Below are 24,488 nucleotides of genomic sequence, written 5' to 3'. Positions count from 1 at the left end.
CCCTCCAGCACAAGGAAGTGGAGCAAAGAAACCAACCCCTCCAGCACAAGGATGTGAAGTAAAGAATCGTCCCAGCTCAGCCCCCCCAGCCCAAGGATGTGGAGGTCCAGGACCTACATGTAAGTTCCCCATTGAATGGTCTCACAAAAATACTTTGCGCAGCCTGTAAACAAAAATGGTTGCACGCTGTGCACATACAATTGCTTATGTACAAAATTGTTCTGTGTTTGTCCGTAGAGAAGTTATACTATTGGAATTATAACATAATGTACTGTAGATATTATTTGTGTTTATTTTTCTATCTCAATCATTTTGTTTTTATCATTTTAAAGCTACTGCTGAGCTCCCTGGTGGTGAAATGACAGCACAACAGCACACCAATGCAAAGTCTCCAACTGCAGTCTTCAAGTTGGAAGGTGTGTGTGTGTGTGTGTGTGTGTGTGTGTGTGTGTGTGTGAGAGCTACTATAGGAGGAGCTAATAAGATACATAACATGGATATAGCACCTTTCTTGGTAATCAATGTCTCTACAACAATACAAATAAAACTTTTAAAAGAGACATTTTGTTAAAAAAGCTAAAAACTAAGCAAATAATTAAACAAACATAAAGCTAAAAGGCAGAAAGGAGATTTGAATTATTCAGGAAAAGTTTCTTGAGGACCTTGGTGGTGACACCGTATATCAGGAGGCTATTGCAGTAGTCGGGTCTGTATGTGGTGAAGGCATGGTGGAGTTTGGTATAGTGTGGGACGGAGGCGGGCAATGTTGCAGAGGTGGAATGAGGCTGTTTTGGTCATGCACAATCTATGCAAAGCGCTTTGGATAAAACGTGCCGTTTGCAAAATTGCTGTTGATGTATCAGTACCTATGTACGGTATCATGTACGGTCGCCCCTAATCCATCTCGCCCTCGATTCTTTCCGCCGACCGATCGGTCCCGCAGTTCTTGTATTCTTTATGTTGTTTTTTTACTATAAAGAATAACGTTGGAAATAAGTTTAGGGTTAGGCATATTTTTACTGGGGTTAAGTTTAGGTATAGGGTTAGGTTTAGGCATAGTTTTTACTAAGGTTAAGAATAAGGTTAGGTTTAACCGTTTAAGCATAATTCATTTAGGTTACTTTAGGATTGGTATACTCTTCCTTTAGAATTATCCCTACGGTAGTTGCCTGCCCCACTTCTTCTCCAATCCACTGCATGGTAGAACCGTTTAAACCCCCCTGGTAGCCTACTCATAGCCTTAGTAAATGAACATAATGTATGAATACAGTCAAATTAACTTTAGAAATTATATTCCCAGGAAAACAAAAGCGAGGAAAAGGTTCAAAAAAACAATGTTTCGGATGTGGACAGAAAGGACATCTGGCAATTAATTGCACAGCGAAAGCAGTTAAAGGTCCAGGACTTGCATGTAAGTTCCTCCTATCAAAACAAAATGCTTGAATGCACTTTGTTCTGTGTTTGTCCGTACAGATGTTAACGTACACTGTTTTTGATCAGGCGAAGGAGAACTCTGTGTGGAATTATGTGCACATGAACGCACATGTGCCGACTCCCTTTCAGGAGAAAGTTGTGTCATCTTGCGCTGTGATTGGCTGAAAGTCGTGTCATCTTGCGCTGTGATTGGCTGAAAGTTGTCATCTTGCGCTGTGATTGGCTGAAAGTTGTGTTGACTAGATATGATGCTACTGAAATTATCGATTATTTATATGGAGAAATCCCGTCATTTAACAACTTGCCCTGTCTCCTCGCTGCTAACATGCCTTTTGGACGGGTTGGGGAGGGTACCCAATTAGTGAAGGGATAGATTAGATCATGGCACAACTGGGTGGAAAATGCATTCCCAACGCAAATCTTTCTGACTGGCCCTGTAATAAAAAAATCACACCCGTGTGAACCGAGTGGTGCAACTCCCCTCTCCCCCCTCCTCTCGCTCTCTCTCTCTCATTAGCAGGCAACAGTCTGTCAGCACTGTCTCTCTCTCTCTGTTTCTGCATGGCACAACAGCGTGTGTGTGTGTGTGTGTTCAAGCCTCTATACATTTTCATATTTTTCATGTATTGTGTTTATGGTAAAACCTCTATTAATTTTCATGTATTGTGTTAACATCTTGTTCTGCATACTCATATTGCTTTTTTGTTTCGTTCTTTTGTATTTTGTTGGCACAGCAAAGAAACCAGTAACATTTTGCGCACTACGTTGCCAGGTGATTATGAATATTATGAACATAATCTTGACATCATTACTACATTGTAATTGATTGCGTCTTGCCTCTTGCTATGATCGTTTTTAAACCTGTTGTGACTGTGGATCAGGTCTGCAGATTTGATACCACGTCGCCGTGTCAATTCTTTACTCACGTGAGGGGAGTTGAACACCAGCAGGTGAGACTTATATTTTTCATATATTCACAAGTTAAGATATTAATGAATTGACCTGAGCAGAACTTTCTGAAATGTGTCCAAATATATCTGTCTGTCTGTCTCTCCACAGAACATGAAGACCATCTTTGTGACGGAAGGTACCTTTTTTTTTATTGAATACTTATTAGTCAGAAATGTAAACAGCACGTGGCACAGTACGGTATTCAATTCATCAACATTGCATCAAATAATTAACACAATAATGAATGCCATCAACAAATACAAACACCATGTGTACAAAAGAGATGGGGAAATTACATTTACCTCCCCTTTGGTCTCCTTTTTTCAGGCCAATTTTGAAACACTACAATAAGGCCTGTTATCTCATGGTCTGTTGTTAACCCCATGTGACATTAATGCATCTTGTTTATTCTTAACCCTCCCTTCTACAATCACAGCAGATGAACTGGATGGACGAGGTATGATTTATAATTATTATTCAGAAATAGTGGAGTGCTGCTTAACCATTTAGACCTGAGGCTGATTTTTCTATGTCAGTGGTGCTCAACCTTTCTCATGTCAAGGACCCCCAGAATGATATGTATGTATTGGCTGCCAACGGCAGCTCGGTGCCGCGCTATGAGCTTGTAGATCTGCTATTTTTCAATAGCTAAAGTATAACACAATGCTTAAACACCAAAAGGGGTTCCCGCCCAGAATGGGTTAACCATTTACACCTGAGGCCGATTCTAACAACACCTTCTAAAGGCTAGGTTTCTGAAAACCTTCAAATTCTTCTTATTATTAATAATAATAATAATAATAATATTATATATATATATATATATATGTATAGCAACAACTAATGAGACACAGTTTGTGATTGAAGGTTTTTAATGCACAAGATGAGAAATAAAAGCACTTGAGAGAAAAGTCTGGTCTGATGGGAAATCTATTCCACAAGTAAAATGTACCTTACAAGTGATGAAGTCACAACCGCTCTGAAGGAGTAATTGGGGCAACATGAAATAAATGCACTTTGCATTGAGTATATGAGAGCACAAAATCAGCAAAAAAGGGTGGATCCTAACATGACAGGTTCTGAGATACTGGGCAACAAGCCATTGAAGTACCGGTTGAAACTAGTCGCTTGACTGGCCCATTGATAGATGTAGCAATGTCGCGACCTTGATAAGGTAAACCCTGAGAAAGTAAGGGAGTTGCTGAGCGGAGAATTATTTACACCCAGCATCTGTGCCCGTTCTTCTCAAAAGGCCTCTTGACATTGTTTCCTTGACAAAGGTGCTCCCTAGAGACCTATCAGTTATTAGCATTGGAATTTGAGAACAACATGTTAAACAGATTAAAAGATGAAAAAATAAAGGGAATTGTATATGAACATGTAGATAATTAATATTCTCCAATCAATTGCAACAGATCTAAACTAGCAGGCAATCATATACTTATGTTGTCATTGACTGTAAGCTGTAAAGCTCAATTGATGCTTGTTTTTTTTTTATCTCAGTGGTCTTCAACAGTAATATCTTCAACAAATGCCACTACATCAAGAATAAAAAGCGGACTGAACCAGCCATCGGTGAGCTGGGCTGCATTATGTGTCATCGTTATAAACATTATGTTGATGCCATTCAAGACCTACATTGACATATTTTAATGAACAGTTTGAACAGCATTTTGAACAGCATTTTCTTTCTGCAAGGTCTTCTTCACATTGTGACGTGTATCTGCACCCGGCAATGGACAGAGGGCAATGGTTTATGCATATGCCTGGTTTGCCGGAGGCTGTTCAATGCCTCCACCTTCAAAGAGCATCTGATTCATCCAGGACACATCAAGCAGACTCTGGTGAGACTGTTGATTCTGTTCAGTGTGGGTTGCATTGATTTGGTGAGCTGAGTACAATTGTGATTTGAAGTCTATGGTTCTTCAACGTTTTTCAGGTCAAGGACCCCTTCGCTGACAGAGAAATGAAGCAGGGGCCCCCACTACATATTGTAAAACTGCAGTTGCAGATTACACTTTTTCATAGATTCTATAGATAGCTTCGTAGACTTGTTTGACAACACTATCGTCAGTGTTAAGTAAATTATAGTTTGTTGACTTATTTTTTCATTAATATGTTGGACTGGTCTCATGTTAATGTGTATGTTCAGACATTTAATAAGCATACTGGATGGGAACCCCTTTTGGGATAGTATTCAAAAAGTAAAAAAGAAAGAAAATCTGAAGGCGTTGAAGTGTATTATCTGGTTAGGATGCCATCCGTCGAGTGAATACAGACAGGTCAGCAAGGTTTTAACATAGCTCATTTATTATAAAGAAGTTACAAGATTACATGGGGAGGGGAAGGAGACATGGGGAGAGACGGAGAAGGAGAGGTGGGTACTGAAAAACTGGACCAAGAGCACTGAGCAATATCCCTTTGTCCATGCATGCATGCATGCATGCATGCATGCGCGTGTGTGTGTGTGTGTGTGTGTGTGTGTGTGTGTGTGTGTGTGTGTGTGTGTGTGTGTGTGTGTGTGTGTGTGTGTGTGTGTGTGTGTGTGTGTGTGTGTGTGTGTGTGTGTGTGTGTGTGTGTGTGTGTGTGTGTGTGTGTGTGTGTGTGTGTGTGTGTGTGTGTGTGTGTGTGTGTGTGTGTGTGTGTGTGTGCGTGTGCACATGGCATTCAGTGATGTCCAGGCATCATTAGCTGGTCTGTGTGTCGCCCTGGGACGTCCCAGTATAGCTTTGTTTAGAATACCTCCAACCTGTGACTTGACGGACCATGGGCGGGTTAATGTCTGCCCAAAGAAGAGATTCACTTAGATGTATCTACGTATGTCAATTGCCCACAGATTCACTACTAACATGAAGTATAAACCTTACCAAATATTCTACAGCGTTTAAAAAAATAAAATAAAACACGGGTTAAACGCTCAATACTAAGAACATGGCTCTGTATTCGGTTGGCTTTTTATTTATTTTTTATCTGCCCTTTAATTAATATCTGCACAGCCCAGTGTGGATCCAAAAAGCAGTGAATCCAAGAAAAAGTAGTGATGATTGTCAAAGTCTTAGAAATAGCAGAAAAGAGTGGCTACTGGGAACAGACTGAAGTCCAAACGTGTGTTTGAGGTCAATATGTCACGTGTATTCACACGTGACTAGAGTATTTATACAGACAGTGGAGCAACGGCAGTCACGGGGCTATTTGTGAGAACCTTACATGTACAGTAGCTAACAAAAGGTGTACAGATGCATAAGGTTACAAGTTCATCAAGATATAGACATCAGAGTTTGTTGAGAGGTGAGAAGAGGGGGAGAGAGCCGAGGGGCCCCATCGTATCTTCATGGGCCTCTTTGTGGTGGTAAGCTTCCTGTGGGTGCTTCCTGTACACCGTGCCCTGTAGTACCAGAGAACACAGAGAAGCACGGACACCTAACAGCTAGATAGCATCATGTAGCATCAGGGAGTCTTAATAGTCTCTGTAGCTGATGGGTGCAGATTCTTGAAGATCAATGGATAAAAGGCAATATCCGCACGCGTTTCATGAAATAAAAAAACTCATAAGAAACTTTACACGAGAGTGCAGATATTCCCTTTTTTCCAACTTTCTATTTGTTCTTTTTTATTTAATGTGTGCTCTAGATGCATCAGGGTCCTGCACGATTACCATTTGGCTGGAAGGGAAAAGAGATCACGCAGGACCTAACATCTTTGGCCTGGGAGGAGGAGAACGCTCAGGGACCTGAACACATGATGCTGAAGGTAAAATGGCAAACATAGGGTGGCCTTTACATAAGGATTGTGATGTAATGCAGTAAGTCTGTAAAACTTGACACCTTCATTTTGACCTTTTTCCAGATAATTGATCTCCCCAGCAGGGCTTTTCACAGGCTGACTGTGACTGGTGACTATCAGCAAGGTGAGTACTGGCCATGTCATCAAACATATTGGAGCTATATCGTGGAGTAGCCTGGCCCAGCCAGCGTGCTTTCTGATCTAGAGGGGTGGGCGCGCATGGAGCAAGTGCTGGAGAATGTGTTCACCGATCGCCTGGCCCTGCCCCCTCCGCCCCCCACCGCCCCTCCCCTCCCTGGATAAAACTGACGTCACCATTATTTTAAGCGATGCCTCTCTGCACTGTAGTTGACTCCCACTCCTAGACCAGGAAATGTAACTCGTCCCAGACTTTAATTTTTTGTGCCAATAATAAACGAAAATAAAAGCCTTGGTACCGTGTCTAATCGGGGAGGGACTGTCTTAAACTGTCTAATGGGTTTCTAATGACTCTAGTCTGCAGGATTCTTGATAAGAACTTCAGCTTTGACTGGACATATGAAGGTTAGTGTATTTAATATAAGTCTTGCCTCTCGTTCATTATCTAAATAATGTTTGCGTTGTTTTAAAATGACATGAACCATTTTTCTGTGTACGCATATAGTTCCAAAGATTGTCACACTCGATGAGCTGCAGAGCAGCTTCAAATATCCTCAGCTGGGTGAGTGCCACACTAATGACCTCTGCCACCCTCTAGGACCCCTGGGGGTCCCTGGACCTCACTTTAAGGAACACTGGTCTTGATTATTTTTGTCCAATTGTCTCTGTACATGTCTTCTTCTTTCCCTGCCAGGTCTGCAGTTTCTAGTTCAACACAAATCTGACTTGGGACCGTGGAGGTTCTTATGTTTACTCTGTGAGAAGGACCTGGAAGCATGTGAATTCTCATGCCACGTATACGGTTTTGAACATGTCACAAACTTTATGGTGAGTACGTACCAATAAAGGGCCACATTTCTCCTTCTGTAACTCCTTTTTTTTAACTATAACTAGGAGGCATTTCCACAATGAGTTTGATTGATTGCTTGATTTAGAGTAGGCTTTTTTTTTACCCTTGTATCCTCCCAATTTGGAGTTATGCCAAATTACACATACAATCAGTGGTCAAAGACTTTGACTTGGCCCCTGTGCTCAGCTGTACCAACAAATATGAACAAATAAGGTAAAAAGTGCATGGTGGATAAAACACATGTGTGGAGGTCAGGTGGTCACTTGTGGTGTGGAAGTGAAAATGGTTTCTAAAACAGATAGTCCCAATCCTTGATTCTGATTGAGTCCAGTCAGTGCTAAACTACTCTGACGTACAGAGGAGGGCCACTTGTTTCAGTATCACTGCCTACGTCTTGATTTATTTTTTCCCATGTTGGAGAGCTCCTTTTTCCTCCTTTGTATGTGCAAGGTTTTACAAATGACTTTAAAATATGGGAGATGCATAATGTGGTGGCGAAAATCATGAAGAGTTGAATTAGACATTTCTTATAGGAGATGTTCACAAAGACATCTCTCAAACATATTAACAAAATCTCATTACCAAAATGGCAGGGAATGAGGTTTACAGATAAACAGACGTCTTCCAGGCAAAACTTAGTGCTCAGGCAGTTTACATACAGCCCTTCAAATCTACATGTCTCATAAATATATAGTACAGTATGTGATATATGTGAATACTCATAGCCACTGTACATGAATACAAACCATAACAGTAAACCACTCAGTGCATCAAAGTAACCTCCATTCATTTGCACAACATCTTTGCTTGTGGCTGGCTGGCTGGCTGACCCTTTTTTTTTTTTTTTTTTTGGCTTTTTGGCTTTTTGCCTTTAATGATAGTTAATAGTGAAGACAGCCAGGAAAGAGTGAGAGAGAGAAGTGGAGAGAATATCGTCATGAACGAAACTCGAACACGCGACACGCTGTCAGGCCAGAGCCTCTTTGTATTTCAACGATACTCTTTTCAATATATGCACTATTGCCCTACGCACTTGTCACCAACCTTTTGAGGTGTGCATCGACCTTTTTCTATGAAATTCTTATTATAAAGCTAGTGTGTGTGTGTGTGTGTGTGTGTGTGTGTGTGTGTGTGTGTGTGCGTGACTGCATGCGTGCGCAGACAAAAGCCCACCCAGGCTCACTGGATTCTGAAGCAAAGGAAAGCCCAGACAAGTTGCTGGACTTGGCAAAGCAGGCAGCGCAAATCCACTCTTCTGGTTGTATACAGGTACACTACTACCCAACAAGTACACTATACATCAAGTACACTCTTCTGGTTGTATACAGGTACACAAGTACACTATACATCAAGTACACTCTTCTGGTTGTATACAGGTACACTACTACACAACAAGTACACTATACATCATGTACACTCTTCTGGTTGTATACAGGTACACTACTACACAACAAGTACACTATACATCAAGTACACTCTTCTGGTTGTATACAGGTACACTACTACACAACAAGTACACTATACATCAAGTACACTCTATAGATGCTGTACATCAAGTACACTCAAGTACACTCTATAGATGCTGTACATCAAGTACACTACACATCGGATACACTACACATCTTCTAGATGTCATGAATTAAATGCAGAAATCTGTTCTAAATTTATTTCAACATATACTTAATAATACTGTATTTTCTATCTTACAGAAAGTGACACTGAGCATCCCCATATTTCCATATACCTATAAGAACGGTGAGTGTGATTGTGGGCAGAAGGAGAGAAAGTTGTCAGATCGTTCACGTTGCTGTTTGCATTCAAAATACGAGTTAACCAAAAGATACTGTATGCTCGGTAGAGCACAGATCTCCACCTATGGGGTGGCATCTTGTCTGTAAGGAGTTGCAGACTTTCTAGCACCATGATGCTTTTGGCCAGTAGAGCTTCATGACCCATGTGACCAGATAATCAGTTCTTCCTGGGTGACATAATGAACATTTCAGGACAATTTATGTTAAATCTAATCAATTTAAGACGTTATACTACGCATGTATATGAGGAATCCCACCCCCCTCTACTAATATTGGTAGTTTTAATCAAACTAATGGTGCATTAGTGAAATGGTTTTTCCCTTTTATATTTGTGAGATGATAATCATATGTTCAATTATTTCACATTACACTTTGCATTGGCGTTTTAAGTGTTAAATTACATCCCTAGAGGGTCTCTCATAGTGTACAATAAAGTAATAATGTAGCTACACATGTCTGTTCCAGCTGTCACGACCCTGCAAAGGAAAAAGAAGTTTGAGGGTAAAGGAAAGCTTATTCCTGTTTTACCAGTGGGAGAGAAATTGGGTAAGTCATGTGAAATATTTTTCGTCCACAGACAAACTGAAATGCTTTTGTCTTTTAGTGCTAATATTCGGCATGCAGCAACAAGTCTACATTTTTATGTTATTGTTTTTGTAACTTCCTTAAATGTGCAGGATGCACAGAACACATTGACACTGGTGAAAGTAAAAAAGAAACATTGACTCTGATTTTATGCTTTATTTTTGTTGTCAGTTGCCTATACCGTATGCTGTTTCTCAGTCCCTACAGAAACCCTGAAGGAGATTGAAAATGTCTTTGGGAGCACAACTCCTGAAATGACCAAGAAGCCTGAGGGAGATGCTGACAAAGAACGCCCAGATGTGAAGGATCCCACTCCACAGTCTCCAGATGTGAAGGATCCCACTCCACAGTCTCCAGATGTGAAGGATCCCACTCCACAGCCTCCAGATGTGAAGGCCAATGGTCTCACTCCACAGCCTCCAGGTGTAAAGAATCCCACATTACAGCCTGCAGGTGTAAAGGGTCCCACATTACAGCCTGCAGGTGTAAAGAATCCCACATTACAGCCTGCAGGTGTAAAGGGTCCCACATTACAGCCTGCAGGTGTAAAGAATCCCACATTACAGCCTGCAGGTGTAAAGAATCCCACATTACAGCCTGCAGGTGTAAAGGATCCCACATTACAGCCTGCAGGTGTAAAGGGTCCCACATTACAGCCTCCAGGTGTAAAGGGTCCCACATTACAGCCTGCAGGTGTAAAGGGTCCCACATTACAGCCTCCAGGTGTAAAGGGTCCCACATTACAGCCTCCAGGTGTAAAGGGTCCCACATTACAGCCTGCAGGTGTAAAGGGTCCCACATTACAGCCTCCAGGTGTAAAGGGTCCCACATTACAGCCTCCAGGTGTAAAGGGTCCCACATTACAGCCTGCAGGTGTAAAGGGTCCCACATTACAGCCTGCAGGTGTAAAGAATCCCACATTACAGCCTGCAGGTGTAAAGAATCCCACATTACAGCCTGCAGGTGTAAAGGCTCCCACATTACAGCCTGCAGGTGTAAAGGCTCCCACATTACAGCCTGCAGGTGTAAAGGATCCCACATTACAGCCTCCAGGTGTAAAGGATCCCACATTACAGCCTCCAGGTGTAAAGGATCCCACTCCACAGTCTCCAGATGTGAAGGCCAATGGTCCCACTCCACAGCCTCCAGATGTAAAGAATCCCACATTAGAGCCTGCCGGTGTAAAGGGTTCCACATTACAGCCTGCAGGTGTAAAGGCTCCAACATTACAGCCTGCAGGTGTAAAGGCTCCAACATTACAGCCTGCAGGTGTAAAAGCTCCAACATTACAGCCTGCCGGTGTAAAGGGTTCCACATTACAGCCTGCAGGTGTAAAGGGTTCCACATTACAGCCTGCAGGTGTAAAGGCTCCAACATTACAGCCTGCCGGTGTAAAGGGTCCCACATTACAGCCTGCCGGTGTAAAGGCTCCAACATTACAGCCTGCCGGTGTAAAGTGTTCCACATTACAGCCTCCAGGTGTAAAGGGTTCCACATTACAGCCTGCAGGTGTAAACGCTCCAACATTACAGCCTGCAGGTGTAAAGGCTCCAACATTACAGCCTGCAGGTGTAAAGGCTCCAACATTACAGCCTGCAGGTGTAAAAGCTCCAACATTACAGCCTGCAGGTGTAAAAGCTCCAACATTACAGCCTGCAGGTGTAAAGGCTCCAACATTACAGCCTGCAGGTGTAAAGGCTCCAACATTACAGCCTGCAGGTGTAAAGTCTCCAACATTACAGCCTGCAGGTGTAAAGGGTTCCACCCCACAGCCTCCTGATGTGAAGGGTCCCACATTACAGCCTCCAGGTGTAAAGAATCCCACATTACAGCCTGCAGTTGTAAAGAATTCCACATTACAGCTTCCAGGTGTAAACGATCCCACATTACAGCCTGCAGGTGTAAAGGCTCCCACATTACAGCCTCCACATGTGAAGGGTCCCACTCCAGATGTGAAGGATCCCTCTGCACAGACCATTCCAGTGGAAAAGAAAGCAGTGCCTGAAAAATATTCCAGTGTTCATAAAACTGATGAGAAGAAGTGTCCCACTCTGGACTCCTCTGTGGAACGTAGAGCAGACGAAGAGACTCTGAAACAAAGTACAGAAGGACAAAAGACTGAAAAAGAACAAACGACGGGCAGAACTTTCACGTGGAAGTTTGCGTGGTTACGGGTGAGTTCTACTGCCCGGAAAGGAAACCTTGATGCCGGACAAGAGGCCGAAACAAAAACGGGTGCGACTTGCAACGATGACTCCTCGATGGTCGAGAGAGACACAGAAACTGAGTGCACGCCTCTTCCAGTGGAAAATAAAGACGTCACGCCAAGGGTCAGGAAAGACAGTGAAGCCGAAACGGAGAGCAGGACACCAGAGAAAAGGCGGAAGAGCGAACACGCCAGGCCGGAGGTGGGGGTTAAAAGACAACGACTCAGTGATGCAGAGGAGAGCTCTGCCTGCACGAAGACTCAGAAGGCGTCCAAAGAAGAACAAGACAAAGCAGGAGACATAAGCAGTATTAGCCAAACAGTGGAGGCCTTGAGTGATGTGGCAGTGGAGACAAACACACGTGATCAATGTGTAAAACATGAAGGTGTGTATCTGCCGAGTTATTTTATTCTTCATCAGTTGGTCTTCTCTGGTGGTGTTCCATTTAAGCAACTCAACAGTGTCTTGTCCTACTGTTTTAATTCAGATCAGTTCATTCTGTAGTGCAAGGCCGCATGGCAAATATTTGGCCCTGTTGTACAACCCAGATAAGGCAGTGAAATGTTAAACAAGACGATACTCTCAAGTCTCAACAGATGATCATGAAATTACTGTGTCAAGGGTGATGGGTATAATGTAAATGTTGTGTAATGAATGCGTGTTGATAACCCTACAGTGAAATGCTTCAGTTGTTGTCTGTTTCCTGTCACCACAGGGAAGCGCTATGAGACCGATGACTTGGACCTTTCTCCTGACATGCAGCTGGACAATGACATTGAGTACATGATGGACCTCCTGGACCCCTCTATGCTGCATGGGATAGGTAGGCTCCTGTTACATTACCTACTGGACTCTCTCTCTCTCTCAACGCATAGGTGAACACGGACATTGCTGTTCCTTGGAGTGGTTGCACCACTCAAAAACGATTTATAAAGATCCTAGTCAGTTCAGGAGTTTGAACTTGTCCATTATACTCTCTGTGTGTGTTGACAGCCTTGAGGAAAGAGAAAGAGCTCGTTGCTGAACAAGACACTTTGAATGGACTCCAACCAAACGCTCCTCATCAACCTGCAGACACCGTGGCTGCTTCTCAGGTGTCGAACAACATCCAGGTCAGCCCCACGCATCCCCAGGGCCTTCAAACCCTTCCATCCACATCTGACGGTCAACCCCGGCCAAGTACACTCATCTCTGCTGTCCAGGACAAGCCATTCAGTGTTCAGTCACCAACCGACAGGTGTCACCCCCAGGTCACTCCAGAGGACACCATGGACCCTGCAGATACAAACACAGCCCTGTGGCACTACCTCAACGACACTGATAGAACGGAGCCAGTCATTGGTCAGCTTACACTCAAGTTTTTGTATTTTCTTTGTCTTGAAATATCTGGTTTATAGCATTGTGAGATGTTCCTCTAGAAGGCAAAGTATACTATTTTGTGATAGATATGTGCGAGATAATCTTAAATAGGTGGAAGAAATCACTGCTTTTCTGAAAATGGCAGATCTACTGTATAAGCTCTCAGCTGGTACGACACCATCGTACAGTGTGGCAAACAATCTTTACTCAGATGGTCTAGATATCTTGACAGTTGTTACGCAAAAGATATCTAAGTTACTATTCAGGATATCTCAAGTACGTAACTACTCTTTAGTTGGAATATCCCATTGTAGAGGTGAAATGATCATCTGAATTTACTGTAATTGATTTATTGAATTAACAGAAACCTGCTTACGCTGCTACACCAATTCACAGCTCACCTCGTGCTGCTAAACCTCACATTGGCACATTAGTACATCATTGCTGTTTTGGTCACAAACTGCAAACAACAAGTTGCTATCACAGCTAGTTAGACAGAGAAGCCACAACCTTATTAGAGCCTGTCTTGTTTTGGTTCAGATAATGTGTGATGAGCATTAATTCATTATCATCTACCTGCCATTGTGTTCACTATGTGACTGTTCTGTGACACTGTCCTCCAGGCCTGAGTATGATGACAAAGTACCGGTGGCCGCCAGAGCACAACGCACGCAACTATTTCCGTTGTCACTGCTGTTGTAGAGTCATCGTCTGTGACCAATACATGAGTCACATCATATCGTCAGATCACCGCTACAACTACATAGTGAGTACTGTATGTGAGCCTGCGGTAGCGGCTATAGGAAACCTTGCATACAATGGTGTTGCCAACACAGCATGAAACGGGCGTAGTGTTCAGACTGTTTACCGTTTGTGTTCCAGGAATGGCACATTCTTGAGGTGGTCAGCATGAGGATACAGTTCATTATCTGAGCATTATGGAAGGGAGCAAAAGCTTTGAATGCAAACTAAGCTCAAAGTATAGGAGGTGTGTGGATTATGTATGAAAACAATCCATTTTGACTTGAGATCAGATAAAAAAAATGTCTGTTTGAAAATGACAGTTTTCTGAAAAGGCTATGTTTCTATGTCAGTCGTTCTTCAATTTTTCAAAAATAGCAGACCTATAAGCTATGAGCTTGTAGATCTGATATTTTTCAATAGCTAAAGCATAACATAAAACACCAAAAGGGGTTCCCGCCCAAAATGGGTTAAGCAAAAAGAAGTGCTCCTTTTTTTGGGGAATGATCCCGATCACCGCTTGTTTTTCTCACAATCGGCTGATACTGATACAGATCTTCTGCGTAAGGGCCAAATTTGAATATTTCCAAAATTATTATGTGTGTGTGTGGGGAGGAAGGGGAGAAGATGAAAAACAATATTGTACTATTATATCTGATTGACTTACAGCTTATTGGCTGTGATTCACTGAATACTCTACATTACTACTGAGTAATAAATAATCATGTTTATCAAGTATTCAATCAATCACTGGGTATGTACTGTACTGTGGGCCTAGTTTGACCTTGCTTTAACAAGAGATGCATTCTAGGGCGCCCGCTGGCCTAGTGGTCCAGGCGCATGCCACATGTAGGCTCTGGCCTGACGTTGCGTGTTCGAGTCCCGTTCAGAACGACCTTTGCTGCATGTCTCTCCCCCTCTCTCTCTCTCCCTCTTTCCTGTCTGTCTTCACTGTAAATGTCAAAGGTTCAAATCTTAAAAAACAATAATAATAATAAATAAATAAGATAAATGCATTCTATCTTATATTATCACTGATTCAAACTAGAACTGCAACTTACTCTACATGTTTGTTTTTGCAGAAAAAGTTGCGTCCTAGCATGGTCCATGATTGGCCAAGCAGTGTGGATCCTAATGGGAATCCCAGAGATCTGAGAGACCTGGCCCAACAGGTGGAGATAGATGAGGGATGTGGAAGAATGAAGGTATTTTTTCTTTTACCAGCAGACCAGCAGTCTTCTACTGAGTAGTTCACACTGCATTAAATGTTTTTTCCACCATAGTTTAATATCTCTTGGATTAACCAATTCAATTGATTTATTATCAGAAACAAATAAGAACGATGGTTGCTGGAGACAGTATAGTGCCCATTATTGCATAACACATATTTCCATGCATTGTGGGATATATTGCATGCCATTAAGGTATTCCATATTTTGAAGAATTCAGAAACTGAAAACGTAACGATTAAGATGCCATTTCCCTAAGATTTAGTGTTTGTAAGCGGGATTCTGAAAAGCTGTAGCAGTATTGGAAATGGAAGATAATAGTTATCATGTACTAAATGGTATGTAGCCATTTATTAAAGAGTGTCAATAAGAAGTTACTTGCATAATATTTTGTTTTAAAGGTGACGGTGATGAAGTCATCCACAAGCCAATCCCTGAAAGCTACTGCCAAATCCCCATTGAAAGCATACAAAACAGCGGATGTTTGTCTTAAAATGAACGAAGACCTCAAAACGATTCTTATATCCAGGACTGTGGCTGAATTAACTGAACTGTCCAAGACAACCTCTGATGCGCTTGCAACCAACTCAAAACTTGCCACCAGTTCCAAAACTACTGCAACCCCATCCAAACCTGTAGCCCCATCTTATGCTGCAACCATCTCCAGTTCAACAACCGCCATCTCCAATTCTACTGGAGACGAGACACACCTGACGCAGACTACCTCCAGTGCAACGGCAACGGTGTCAAGAACCACAGCCAACTCCAAACCCACTGCTCATGTCTCCAGTGCAATTCCAGCCAAATCCACTGCAGCCATCTCCAAATATACTCCATCTACAACCACCTCTAAAGCTACAGGTCTAACAACAGTCTACCATTCCGCTACAGTCATGCCCAAGCCTACTGCAACCATCTCAAAAACAACTCCAACCATCTCCAAATCCCTCACAACTATCTCCAAACCTACTGCATCTACAGGAGCTGCATCTAAAGCTACAAGCACTTTAGGTAAATCCACCGTCTCCAGTGCAGAATTTGCAATCACCAAATCTACTGGAGTCAAGTCACTTAAGACCCTGACTACCTCCAGTGCAACTGTAACCATCTCAAGAACTACAGCCAACTCTAAACCCACTGCACACATGTCTAGTACATCTCCAGCCATGTCTGAATCCACCCCAGACATCTCCAAACCTCCTTCATACACAACCACCTCTCCAGCCTTCACTGAAGCTGGTTGGGCATCTATCTGGCAAGATTTTGAGGCTGCTGTCGAAGCTTCGAGCACTTCAGGTAAAGCTGTCACCACCAGTCCCACAGTTGCAGAGGCCTGTGATATTGTAGGTTCTCCCAAAAACAAAGTCACCTCCAACACTACCGAAATCCCTTGGGAAATGTCAACCCATGTCTCCACGCCCGGCCATATGCAGACCTCTATGTCAAATGATGATGATGATGCAACACAGAAGAGAGAGACACAGCTGCATATCTCACTGGCGACAGCCGTGTCTCCTGCATCTGACTGTGGGAGCAGCCCTGTAGAAACACCAGAATCCACAACAAATGGACTAGTGGGTCAGTAGTTGTATTTTATGTTTAATCACTTTTCTTTCTTTCTTTCTTTTATACATATATACATTTACAAATTAGGCATTACAAATTTGCACTAATTTGCATACATTTTGGGACGATAAATCTGAAGATCGGATCAAATTATTGTTTCATTTTCTTGACATATTAGAGACAAAGGAAATGGGGATTTTAGATATCTCTAATTATCACTCCATAAATCAGAAAATACTGTCAACAGGCATACAAAACCCATTTTTGCTATGTTTTTAGGAATAAAATGTGATTTGATAGTGAATTATATATTTAATTCAGGCTATGAATTAATTATATATCAACAAACTTGTTGCTTGACTTGTCTACTGAGTTGGAGGCTTGGGTTCGTCTCCAGCTCAGGGTGCTAAACGTTACAATATATATATTTTGGCAGTGCCTTGATGGCGTCATAATGGCACATATTATTCATTAGCAAAAGAGTTTCATAGCACCGCATTAATTATAATAACCTGGGTGTTTAGTGTGGAGCTGTGGTTTTTGCTTTGGAAGTAATTGTGCTCTTTCTCCTTTAGCTCTGGCTAAAATAAAAGCCATCCTGAGACAGCAGAGAGGGTCACAGGATTCACCTTCTGCAACTAAACCTCAACCAGAGAGCCTGAAACACCAGGACATGTCAACTGGTTTACATGACCTTTCACATCACCCTGATGGTAAATGTACGTATAAATGTATGTAATAAAGAGGATACTGTAGGATGTCTTTAGTTGTCAACCCATTATCATTAGCCTGTTCTCAGTTTATCATCTCAGGCCGTTTCTGTCCCATCATCGTATTTGCACTCATCCACCAACCATCGCTTCCCTCCATCCATAGGCAATGAAACAAATCACATCGCAGACCCTTTGGCCACTGGCTCAGGATGCTCCCCAGTGCACACCTTACCAATACCCACTGACACCCAGCCAGAAGGTCCGCAGAGCTGTGGTGTTCAGCTAGAGAGTTCTGAGGACATCGGTACACAGCCAGTGACTCTTCATGATTCCAAGACACAGTCAAGGTCTCCCTATGACTCCAGCACAAAATCAACGTCTCCCCATGACTCCAGGACACAGTCAACATCTCCTCATTGCTCCAGGACACAGCCAGTCGCCCGTGGGGATGTAGGGACACAACCAGTGGCTCCTGAGGACTCTGTTAAGCAGCAAGGGATTTTTGAGGATTCCAGGGAATGGCAGCAGGTTCCCCAGCACCCTGGTACAAGGCAGCAGGTTCCCCAGGATCCTTGTACGAGGCAGCAGGTTCCCCAGGATCCTTGTACGAGGCAGCAGGTTCCCCAGCACCCTGGTACAAGGCTGCAGGTTCCCCAGCATCCTGGTATGAGGCAGCAGGTTCCCCAGGATACTGGTACAAGGCAGCAGGTTCCCCAGGACCCTGGTACAAGGCAGCAGGTTCCCCAGCACCCTGGTACAAGGCTGCAGGTTCCCCAGGACCCTGGTACAAGGCTGCAGGTTCCCCAGGACCCTGGTACAAGGCTGCAGGTTCCCCAGGACCCTGGTACAAGGCTGCAGGTTCCCCAGCATCCTGGTATGAGGCAGCAGGTTCCCCAGGATACTGGTACAAGGCAGCAGGTTCCCCAGGATCCTGATACAAGGCTGCAGGTTCACCAGGATCCTGATACAAGGCAGCAGGTTCCCCAGGATACTGGTACGAGGCAGGAATCTCCTCAGTGTTCTAGCACACGACTCTGGCCTCCTCAGTACTCTGGTACAAGTCAGAACGCACCTCAGGTTATCACTTCAAGTCCGTCACTCCCAGGGATAACGATTGACAGCCGCCTGTCCTGTTACCTGAAAGCCATGTCAGACACCGATAGACAGCGAGTAGTTGGTGAGTGTTTTTGTTTTGTTTTTTTGTTTGTTTGTGTTTTTTCCCTTATGCGCAAGTACAAATCCTTTGTGGTGTATCATCATCATGTGTGTGCGTTGCTCCCTCCCCCCAGGTCTGAGATCGGTGTTGGAGTGTCAGTGTGGAGAGATATCTAAGAAAGAGACACTATTCCCATTCTACATGTGTCGTAGCTGCCAAGAGACTGTCCAACTCAAACGCATCTGTGAACACGTCACTAGCGTCGATCATCAGCTCAAGTACATGGTCAGTGGCCTTAGTTTCTGGTATACTTCTCACAACACTCACAACTCACAACTCTCACATCTGAGTGAATTGCATCAACTAGACACTAGGGTTGTCAGTAACTGATAGTTTTGCAACCGGTTAGCCAACATAATTATTCAGTGGTTATTTTAAAATGTATTTATTGATTATTGTAAAAAAAGAGAGAAAAAAAAGCGTTAAGCAGAAATACAATTACGATGACCCACATACCATATAAAGTAGCACTTTTAAACACTTCTGGGCCATTTCCCGGTTGATGCCAAACTTTGCACACACACACTCCCTAGATGCCAACGATGAACCTCTGCCCCAAATTTTCCAGAACGGCCTGTTATAGCGCCGCCAGGAGGCCGACATTTGTAAAACACATTTTTTTATATTACTCCTCCAGATCTTGTCCAAAAATCCCGCAAATCATTACACAGTATCTCTATAGTCATGTGCTCGAGACGGATCTGTCCGATATTTCATATTCCATCCTAATTGGCTAACATTGGCTTTCAAAGTTTGCAGGATTGGCCCGTTTTGAACAAAAATCCTCAAATCATGAACGCAGCATGCAATTTAAAAAATCTTTCATGCACTTTCCTAGGCTGAGGAATATATCCCACCATTTTCACATTGGCCTGTTATAGCGCAACCAACAGGTGGATTTTTGCAAAACACATTTTTGTAACAAAATGCCTCAAATCATCCAATTGCCATCAAAGGCGTAAGAACAAATGGCACCCTTTTCACATTGGCCTATTATAGCGCCACCAGGAGGCCATGACCTGACCTGGCCTGGTGGAGACCTGTGCCCCGAGGGGCACTTTTTCTAGTTTAGTTTTCATTTTCAAAAGAATGTTACGTGTTTTTTCTCTGATCGTATTGCATGTAATATTTTTATTTTAGTACATATATTTAGTACATAGTAAATAGTTTTACATTTTACCTGACTACTGTGTTAATGTCTTTAAAAACAATCACAAAATACGACGGTGTCTTCTGTATGTTTGCATTAGTGGAAGGAGTTCCCTCATTTAATGACTGGAGTCAGGAATATGGAGACGTGGAATGAGAATCAGAAGATGGAAGGCTTTGAGCTGGCCGTCAACAAAATCGCCATACGGGAACAGTTCTACCAAATGGATGCTGAGGTAACCAGTTTGATCATTCCTGAAGCCATGTGGGATCCGCCTTTATGTTACAAAACTAAAACTGCGACGGAACTACAGTTGTTTGAAAGCCCCAAAACAATGGTTGTTACACATCTTGGGTGCATACAGTCATAAATCAGAGGTGTTCATGTTCAAACATAAAGCAATCATCATGCCCTACATCAGGGGTTCTCAACGTTTTTGGCCAGGGACCCCCGGAAATGCCACCCCGCCCCTCCCGACCCCCAATATAAACTACTGACTGCTACAATAAGTAGAGTAGTAGAGTGTCCGCCCTGAGACTGGGAGGTCGGGGTTCGATCCCCGGCCGGGTCATACCAAAGACTCTAAATAATGGGACCCAGTGCCTCCCTGCTTGACACTCAGCATCAAGGGTTGGATTGGGGGTGGGAAGTGAGGACGCTGGCGTCGACTGTTCGCCGCTTCACCTCCCAATGTATGAATGAATGAACCATTGTAAAGCGCTTTGAGCACTTGGAAAAGTGCTATAAAAATGCAATTCATTATTATTATTATTATGTAAACTCTTAATTTCCATTTTCCAGCCATTCAGTTGCACAAAAAATATATATACCGGTATATATATTTTTTTAATAATATACACCAAAATAATGACCCCGAGGGGTCACCAAACCCCATGTCCCCCTCTTTAATGTAATTTAATCCAGAATGAATAGTATTTTATTTAACGTTCATTAGCTGTTTTTAGCCATCCATCACTAGCATCCGATGGCACCCATGTTGTGACGTCATCGAATATCCAAAATCGTCCTCGCACGTGATCAAAGCATTTATAAGGCTCAGATTTAGCTAATGAAGGATGTTCAGAGCTTAATAAAACTTTAATCCGACCTCACGAGTACAAAACCATTGTTTACACTGAGAGAAGATGGCACAGACTGAAGCTATGACTCATCACACAAACACGGTTCAACTTGTATATCCGAGTCTGGACTTAACTATTGTAATGTTTTCTCTTTTCAAGGTTATACCACTTGACAAGAGCTCATATCATCGTGTCCGAGTGGCTCAATTCAGAGAAGGTAGTACTTTGTCTCTTTGTAACCTAACCAGTGTCATTACACGTCCATATCTATTCACAGCTGTGGTACTTGAATGTGTGGTGTTGTAACTATAGTGGTTTTATTGTTGTTTGTAGGCATCCACATACTGGGGGACATCTGGAGACAACAGAATGTGACCTCCTCCTGTCAACCTACTGACCAACAACCACCAGGTGAGAACATCTTCATCTCACTCTAACATTGTTTTAGTTGAACATAAAGCTTGTCTGTAGACGGACTTGTTCTGCCTTCTGTTGAACAGACCAGCAGAGTTCACAAGACCCTCCTCTCATAAGACACTGTGTGAAGTTTATAATCTTATCATTGTTTCGAATACAGAAGTGACAGACAAAGAAAATGTACATTTGAAAAAGAGTCTGATTCAGACAACTCCGATAAATTTGGCCATTGTGAAGACTGAGCTGATCCCAGAGCGTCTCGCAACCCTGAACGCTCACAACTCAAACATAACAGGTGTGTGAGGTCAACATTACTCCCCAACACATAGAATGTTGAATATAAAACCATGTCTAATTGTCTCTCTGCTGTTTCCAGTCACCATTAAACAGGAGGTGATACAGGAAGACCACACCCACCCCTGTTTCTCTGGACATACAGGTAAATACTGACGCTTATACTGGAACACAACTTGTGTAGTTGTCCTTACTTATTTAAAACTGTATGGAAGTAATTTTAATGTTTGACATGCTTGTGTAATGAATATGTCTCTGGGTGGGTGGACAGTCAGGCATGTATCCTAAAATATTTGTATTTTTTTCTTCCCCAGAAAAGAGACAAACGGTGAAACATGGTTCTGATTGCGTGCCATTTCATGGAAATGCAGGGGCGTTCAAACGGAGAAGAATTTCACAGTCTCCCGATGATGGTGGAACGTGTGACGGCACTTCAGGTTCAAATGTGTCGTCGCTTGCCAGCCACTGTCCCTCTCCCCAAAACCAAGAGGCCAGAGTGAAAGTAGAACCCAGTCAGTGCCCTCCAACAAATCCAGCATTTACTTCAACCAAACCTTTGTTCATAGAGTCTTCAATGCTTAAATGTGAGCCACAGTCTGAGTGTTGCACTCTCCAAAACCAAGAGGTCAGAGTGAAAGTAGAACCGAGTCACTGTACCTCTCCCCAAAACCCAGAGGCCAGAGTGAAAGTAGAAAGCACATCAGCTGTGGTTTCTCAAGTGCCTGACTGTGAGTCTTCACAAATGCGTCCTCGACCTAAATTAGAACAGATCTTGAACTCACTTAAAATCTTGGCTTCCTCTAACTTTAACCTTGAATGCTCTGCAACAAAGCAAGTCTCAGGTGCATCTACTGAGCCGTCAACCACACCTTGGTTCATAGATTCTTCTCTTGCTAAACATGAGCCAGAGCCTGAACTTCACTCCACCCTCTCCGAGGCTAAACAAGCTTCGCCACCGCTGATGTTGACTTCCGTAACCGCTGTCCCACTGTCCCCTCCACCTAACAAAGATATGCCCGCTAGTGAACCGACATCTGTCGTCCACATGAACAACCTTAGACATTTGACATCTTTGCTGCGAGCCAAGCAATCTGTGAAGGATGTCTCCCCCAGCCGAGAAAGCCCCGAAAATGTGACTGTGACGCCAACATCCACCCAAACATCCATAGGTCGCGTGAAGCCCAGGGTGCAATTGCACTCAAAGCGTCAAATTCCGAACCCAAACCAAAATGCCAACGTGCTGAAGTGGAAACTTCAGCCGCAGCTTGCGGACGACGGCGTCTGGAACTATGAAAACCGGCAGTTCACGCCGGAAAGCAGTGCTACTGATGTCATCGGTGAAGACCAGTCTCTGGAAAACAACTACAGAGCAGCCAACCCTGCAGGTGAAGACAGTCGTCCTGCTATCGCCAACCCACCTGCAGCCAGGACAGTCAGCCCCTCTGAGCTACAGCCCTGGGCTGTCGGCTCCACTGAGCTACAGCCCTGGGCTGTCGATTCCACTGAACTACAGCCCTGGGGAGACCAGGCTCAATCGCTCAACTATGACCTGGGCACGACCCCAGCTACAGTCGTTAATCCAAACAACACTGCTCAAGTGTTGCAGGCCAGTGCATGTCCTCCTTTTAATATCGGGGTCGGTACATACATGCAGGGCAATCCCGTCACTGTGGTGAACTCAAACCCAACTAGCCAGCAGTTTACAAATTCTGATTACAGAATCAACCAGCCCACTGTAAGCTCCAGTAACTATATGCCACCTGCAGGCTATGGCACCCCAGTTTATCCTTACAGTCAAGTCACCCAGAACTTTTATTTCCCACATGGGTATCCATATGGAACTGGGCCTGCAGGTACTCACCAAGCTCCAGAGCAGCACCCTGGGTTCTCACAGTATGCAAACTACAGTGATGGCTCTACTGGAGGATTGTACCCAAACAACACTCCAGAAGCATGGCTTGACTTCCAAAGACAGCATCCGCAATAATGATTCAGGTAACGTTGTCTTTTACAACACCTGCTGTTCACCACAGTTTCATCGTAGGCTATACTGTATGACCTACTGTAGATACTTTACGTAGTTTACTCTCCTCTTGTCTCACACTGGTTCTTCTCACCCTGACCGCTGTACTGTGGATCCTTGCATAATGTCAGACTTTCTTTGACTGTTTTTTTGTGGCTTTCGCCTTTATTTTATATTTTTTATGGAGGGACAGACAGTAGGCTGACAGGAAATGGGGAGAGAGATGGGGGGGGGGAAGACATTCAGTAAAGGCCGTCTGGATCGGGAGTCGAACCCGCGGCACACTGCCAGGCTGGATTACCAGCCAAGGTGCCTGGACCATTGAGCCATGACCTTGGCCTTTCTTTGACTTTTTGAACTGTGCGTGCGTGCGTGTGCGCTTGCGTGTGCTCGCACTGCATCTCACTTGTATACATTTACTTTGTTATGGAGTGACTGAAGAATCACAGGGTGTTTATGAAAGAACAGCTGCTGGATGTACAGTACTGTATAGTATTAATAAAGACTACTCAGGTTTATGGAGGTCAGCCATGCTAAGTTTTATTTTGTTTGAGGAAGATTCTGTTTCTGGCTGAGAGGTGACGGATTTATAATTGACCAATTTGTCATTTGTACGTTACCCTTTAATTAATACAGATGCCCTGTTAATGTACAGTACTGTATGTTTTTTTTAATACAGATGCCCTGTTAATGTACAGTACTGTATGATTTTTTTAAATTATTATATGTTTTTTATGATCAAACCATTAAATGGGTATTTGAATGTATTGTGTTTAATGTGAACCAAAATGTAATTATTTTGTATTTTCATACTTGGGAAATGGGACATACAGTAGCGTCTTATTTTGTGCAGGTTATTGACTTCCTTCTTATTTACACATTATTTTAACCGCCTTAACCCTGCTATCCCTATTTTGTGCAAAAATAAAATAAAAAGA

The 24,488-nt window shown here is 43.2% G+C and overlaps 2 protein-coding genes across 4 annotated transcripts; both read left to right on the top strand.

The window, feature by feature from the left end:
* LOC308331681 (uncharacterized protein) lies at positions 1-11,333 on the top strand (the record flags this gene model as incomplete). Its single annotated transcript, XM_080787172.1, has 18 exons — positions 1-119; positions 333-416; positions 2,169-2,206; positions 2,316-2,384; positions 2,494-2,521; positions 2,822-2,842; positions 3,889-3,960; positions 4,084-4,229; positions 6,017-6,136; positions 6,233-6,293; positions 6,665-6,712; positions 6,813-6,869; positions 7,002-7,135; positions 8,319-8,426; positions 8,867-8,912; positions 9,434-9,514; positions 9,752-10,126; positions 11,026-11,333. Exons 2-18 carry the CDS (start codon positions 359-361, stop codon positions 11,331-11,333), a joined length of 1,770 nt encoding a protein of 589 aa, XP_080643298.1. The 5' UTR covers positions 1-119; positions 333-358.
* Positions 11,283-24,440, top strand: LOC308332379 (uncharacterized protein). Of its 3 annotated transcripts, XM_080788260.1 has the most exons (16): positions 11,283-12,145; positions 12,476-12,583; positions 12,754-12,872; positions 13,011-13,101; positions 13,743-13,885; positions 14,943-15,065; positions 15,491-16,667; positions 17,231-17,374; positions 17,532-18,545; positions 18,658-18,809; positions 19,835-19,969; positions 20,976-21,033; positions 21,150-21,227; positions 21,394-21,528; positions 21,610-21,672; positions 21,842-24,440. In XM_080788260.1, the coding sequence occupies exons 1-16, from the start codon at positions 11,815-11,817 to the stop codon at positions 23,512-23,514; spliced, it is 5,544 nt and encodes a 1,847-aa protein (XP_080644386.1). In that variant the 5' UTR covers positions 11,283-11,814; the 3' UTR covers positions 23,515-24,440. The 3 variants fall into 3 exon arrangements, with proteins under 3 accessions (XP_080644386.1, XP_080644385.1, XP_080644384.1); XM_080788259.1 differs by having other exon boundaries at positions 12,754-13,101; positions 17,231-17,368; XM_080788258.1 differs by having other exon boundaries at positions 12,754-13,101.
* The last annotated feature ends 48 nt before the right edge of the window (positions 24,441-24,488 follow it).

This window comes from Protomyctophum bolini, assembly GCF_963924005.1.
Source record: "Protomyctophum bolini genome assembly, chromosome: 17".
NCBI classification, from domain to species: domain Eukaryota; kingdom Metazoa; phylum Chordata; class Actinopteri; order Myctophiformes; family Myctophidae; genus Protomyctophum; species Protomyctophum bolini.
Note: the sequence above shows the minus strand (reverse complement) of the source record. Positions and strands in the feature narration are given on the sequence as shown.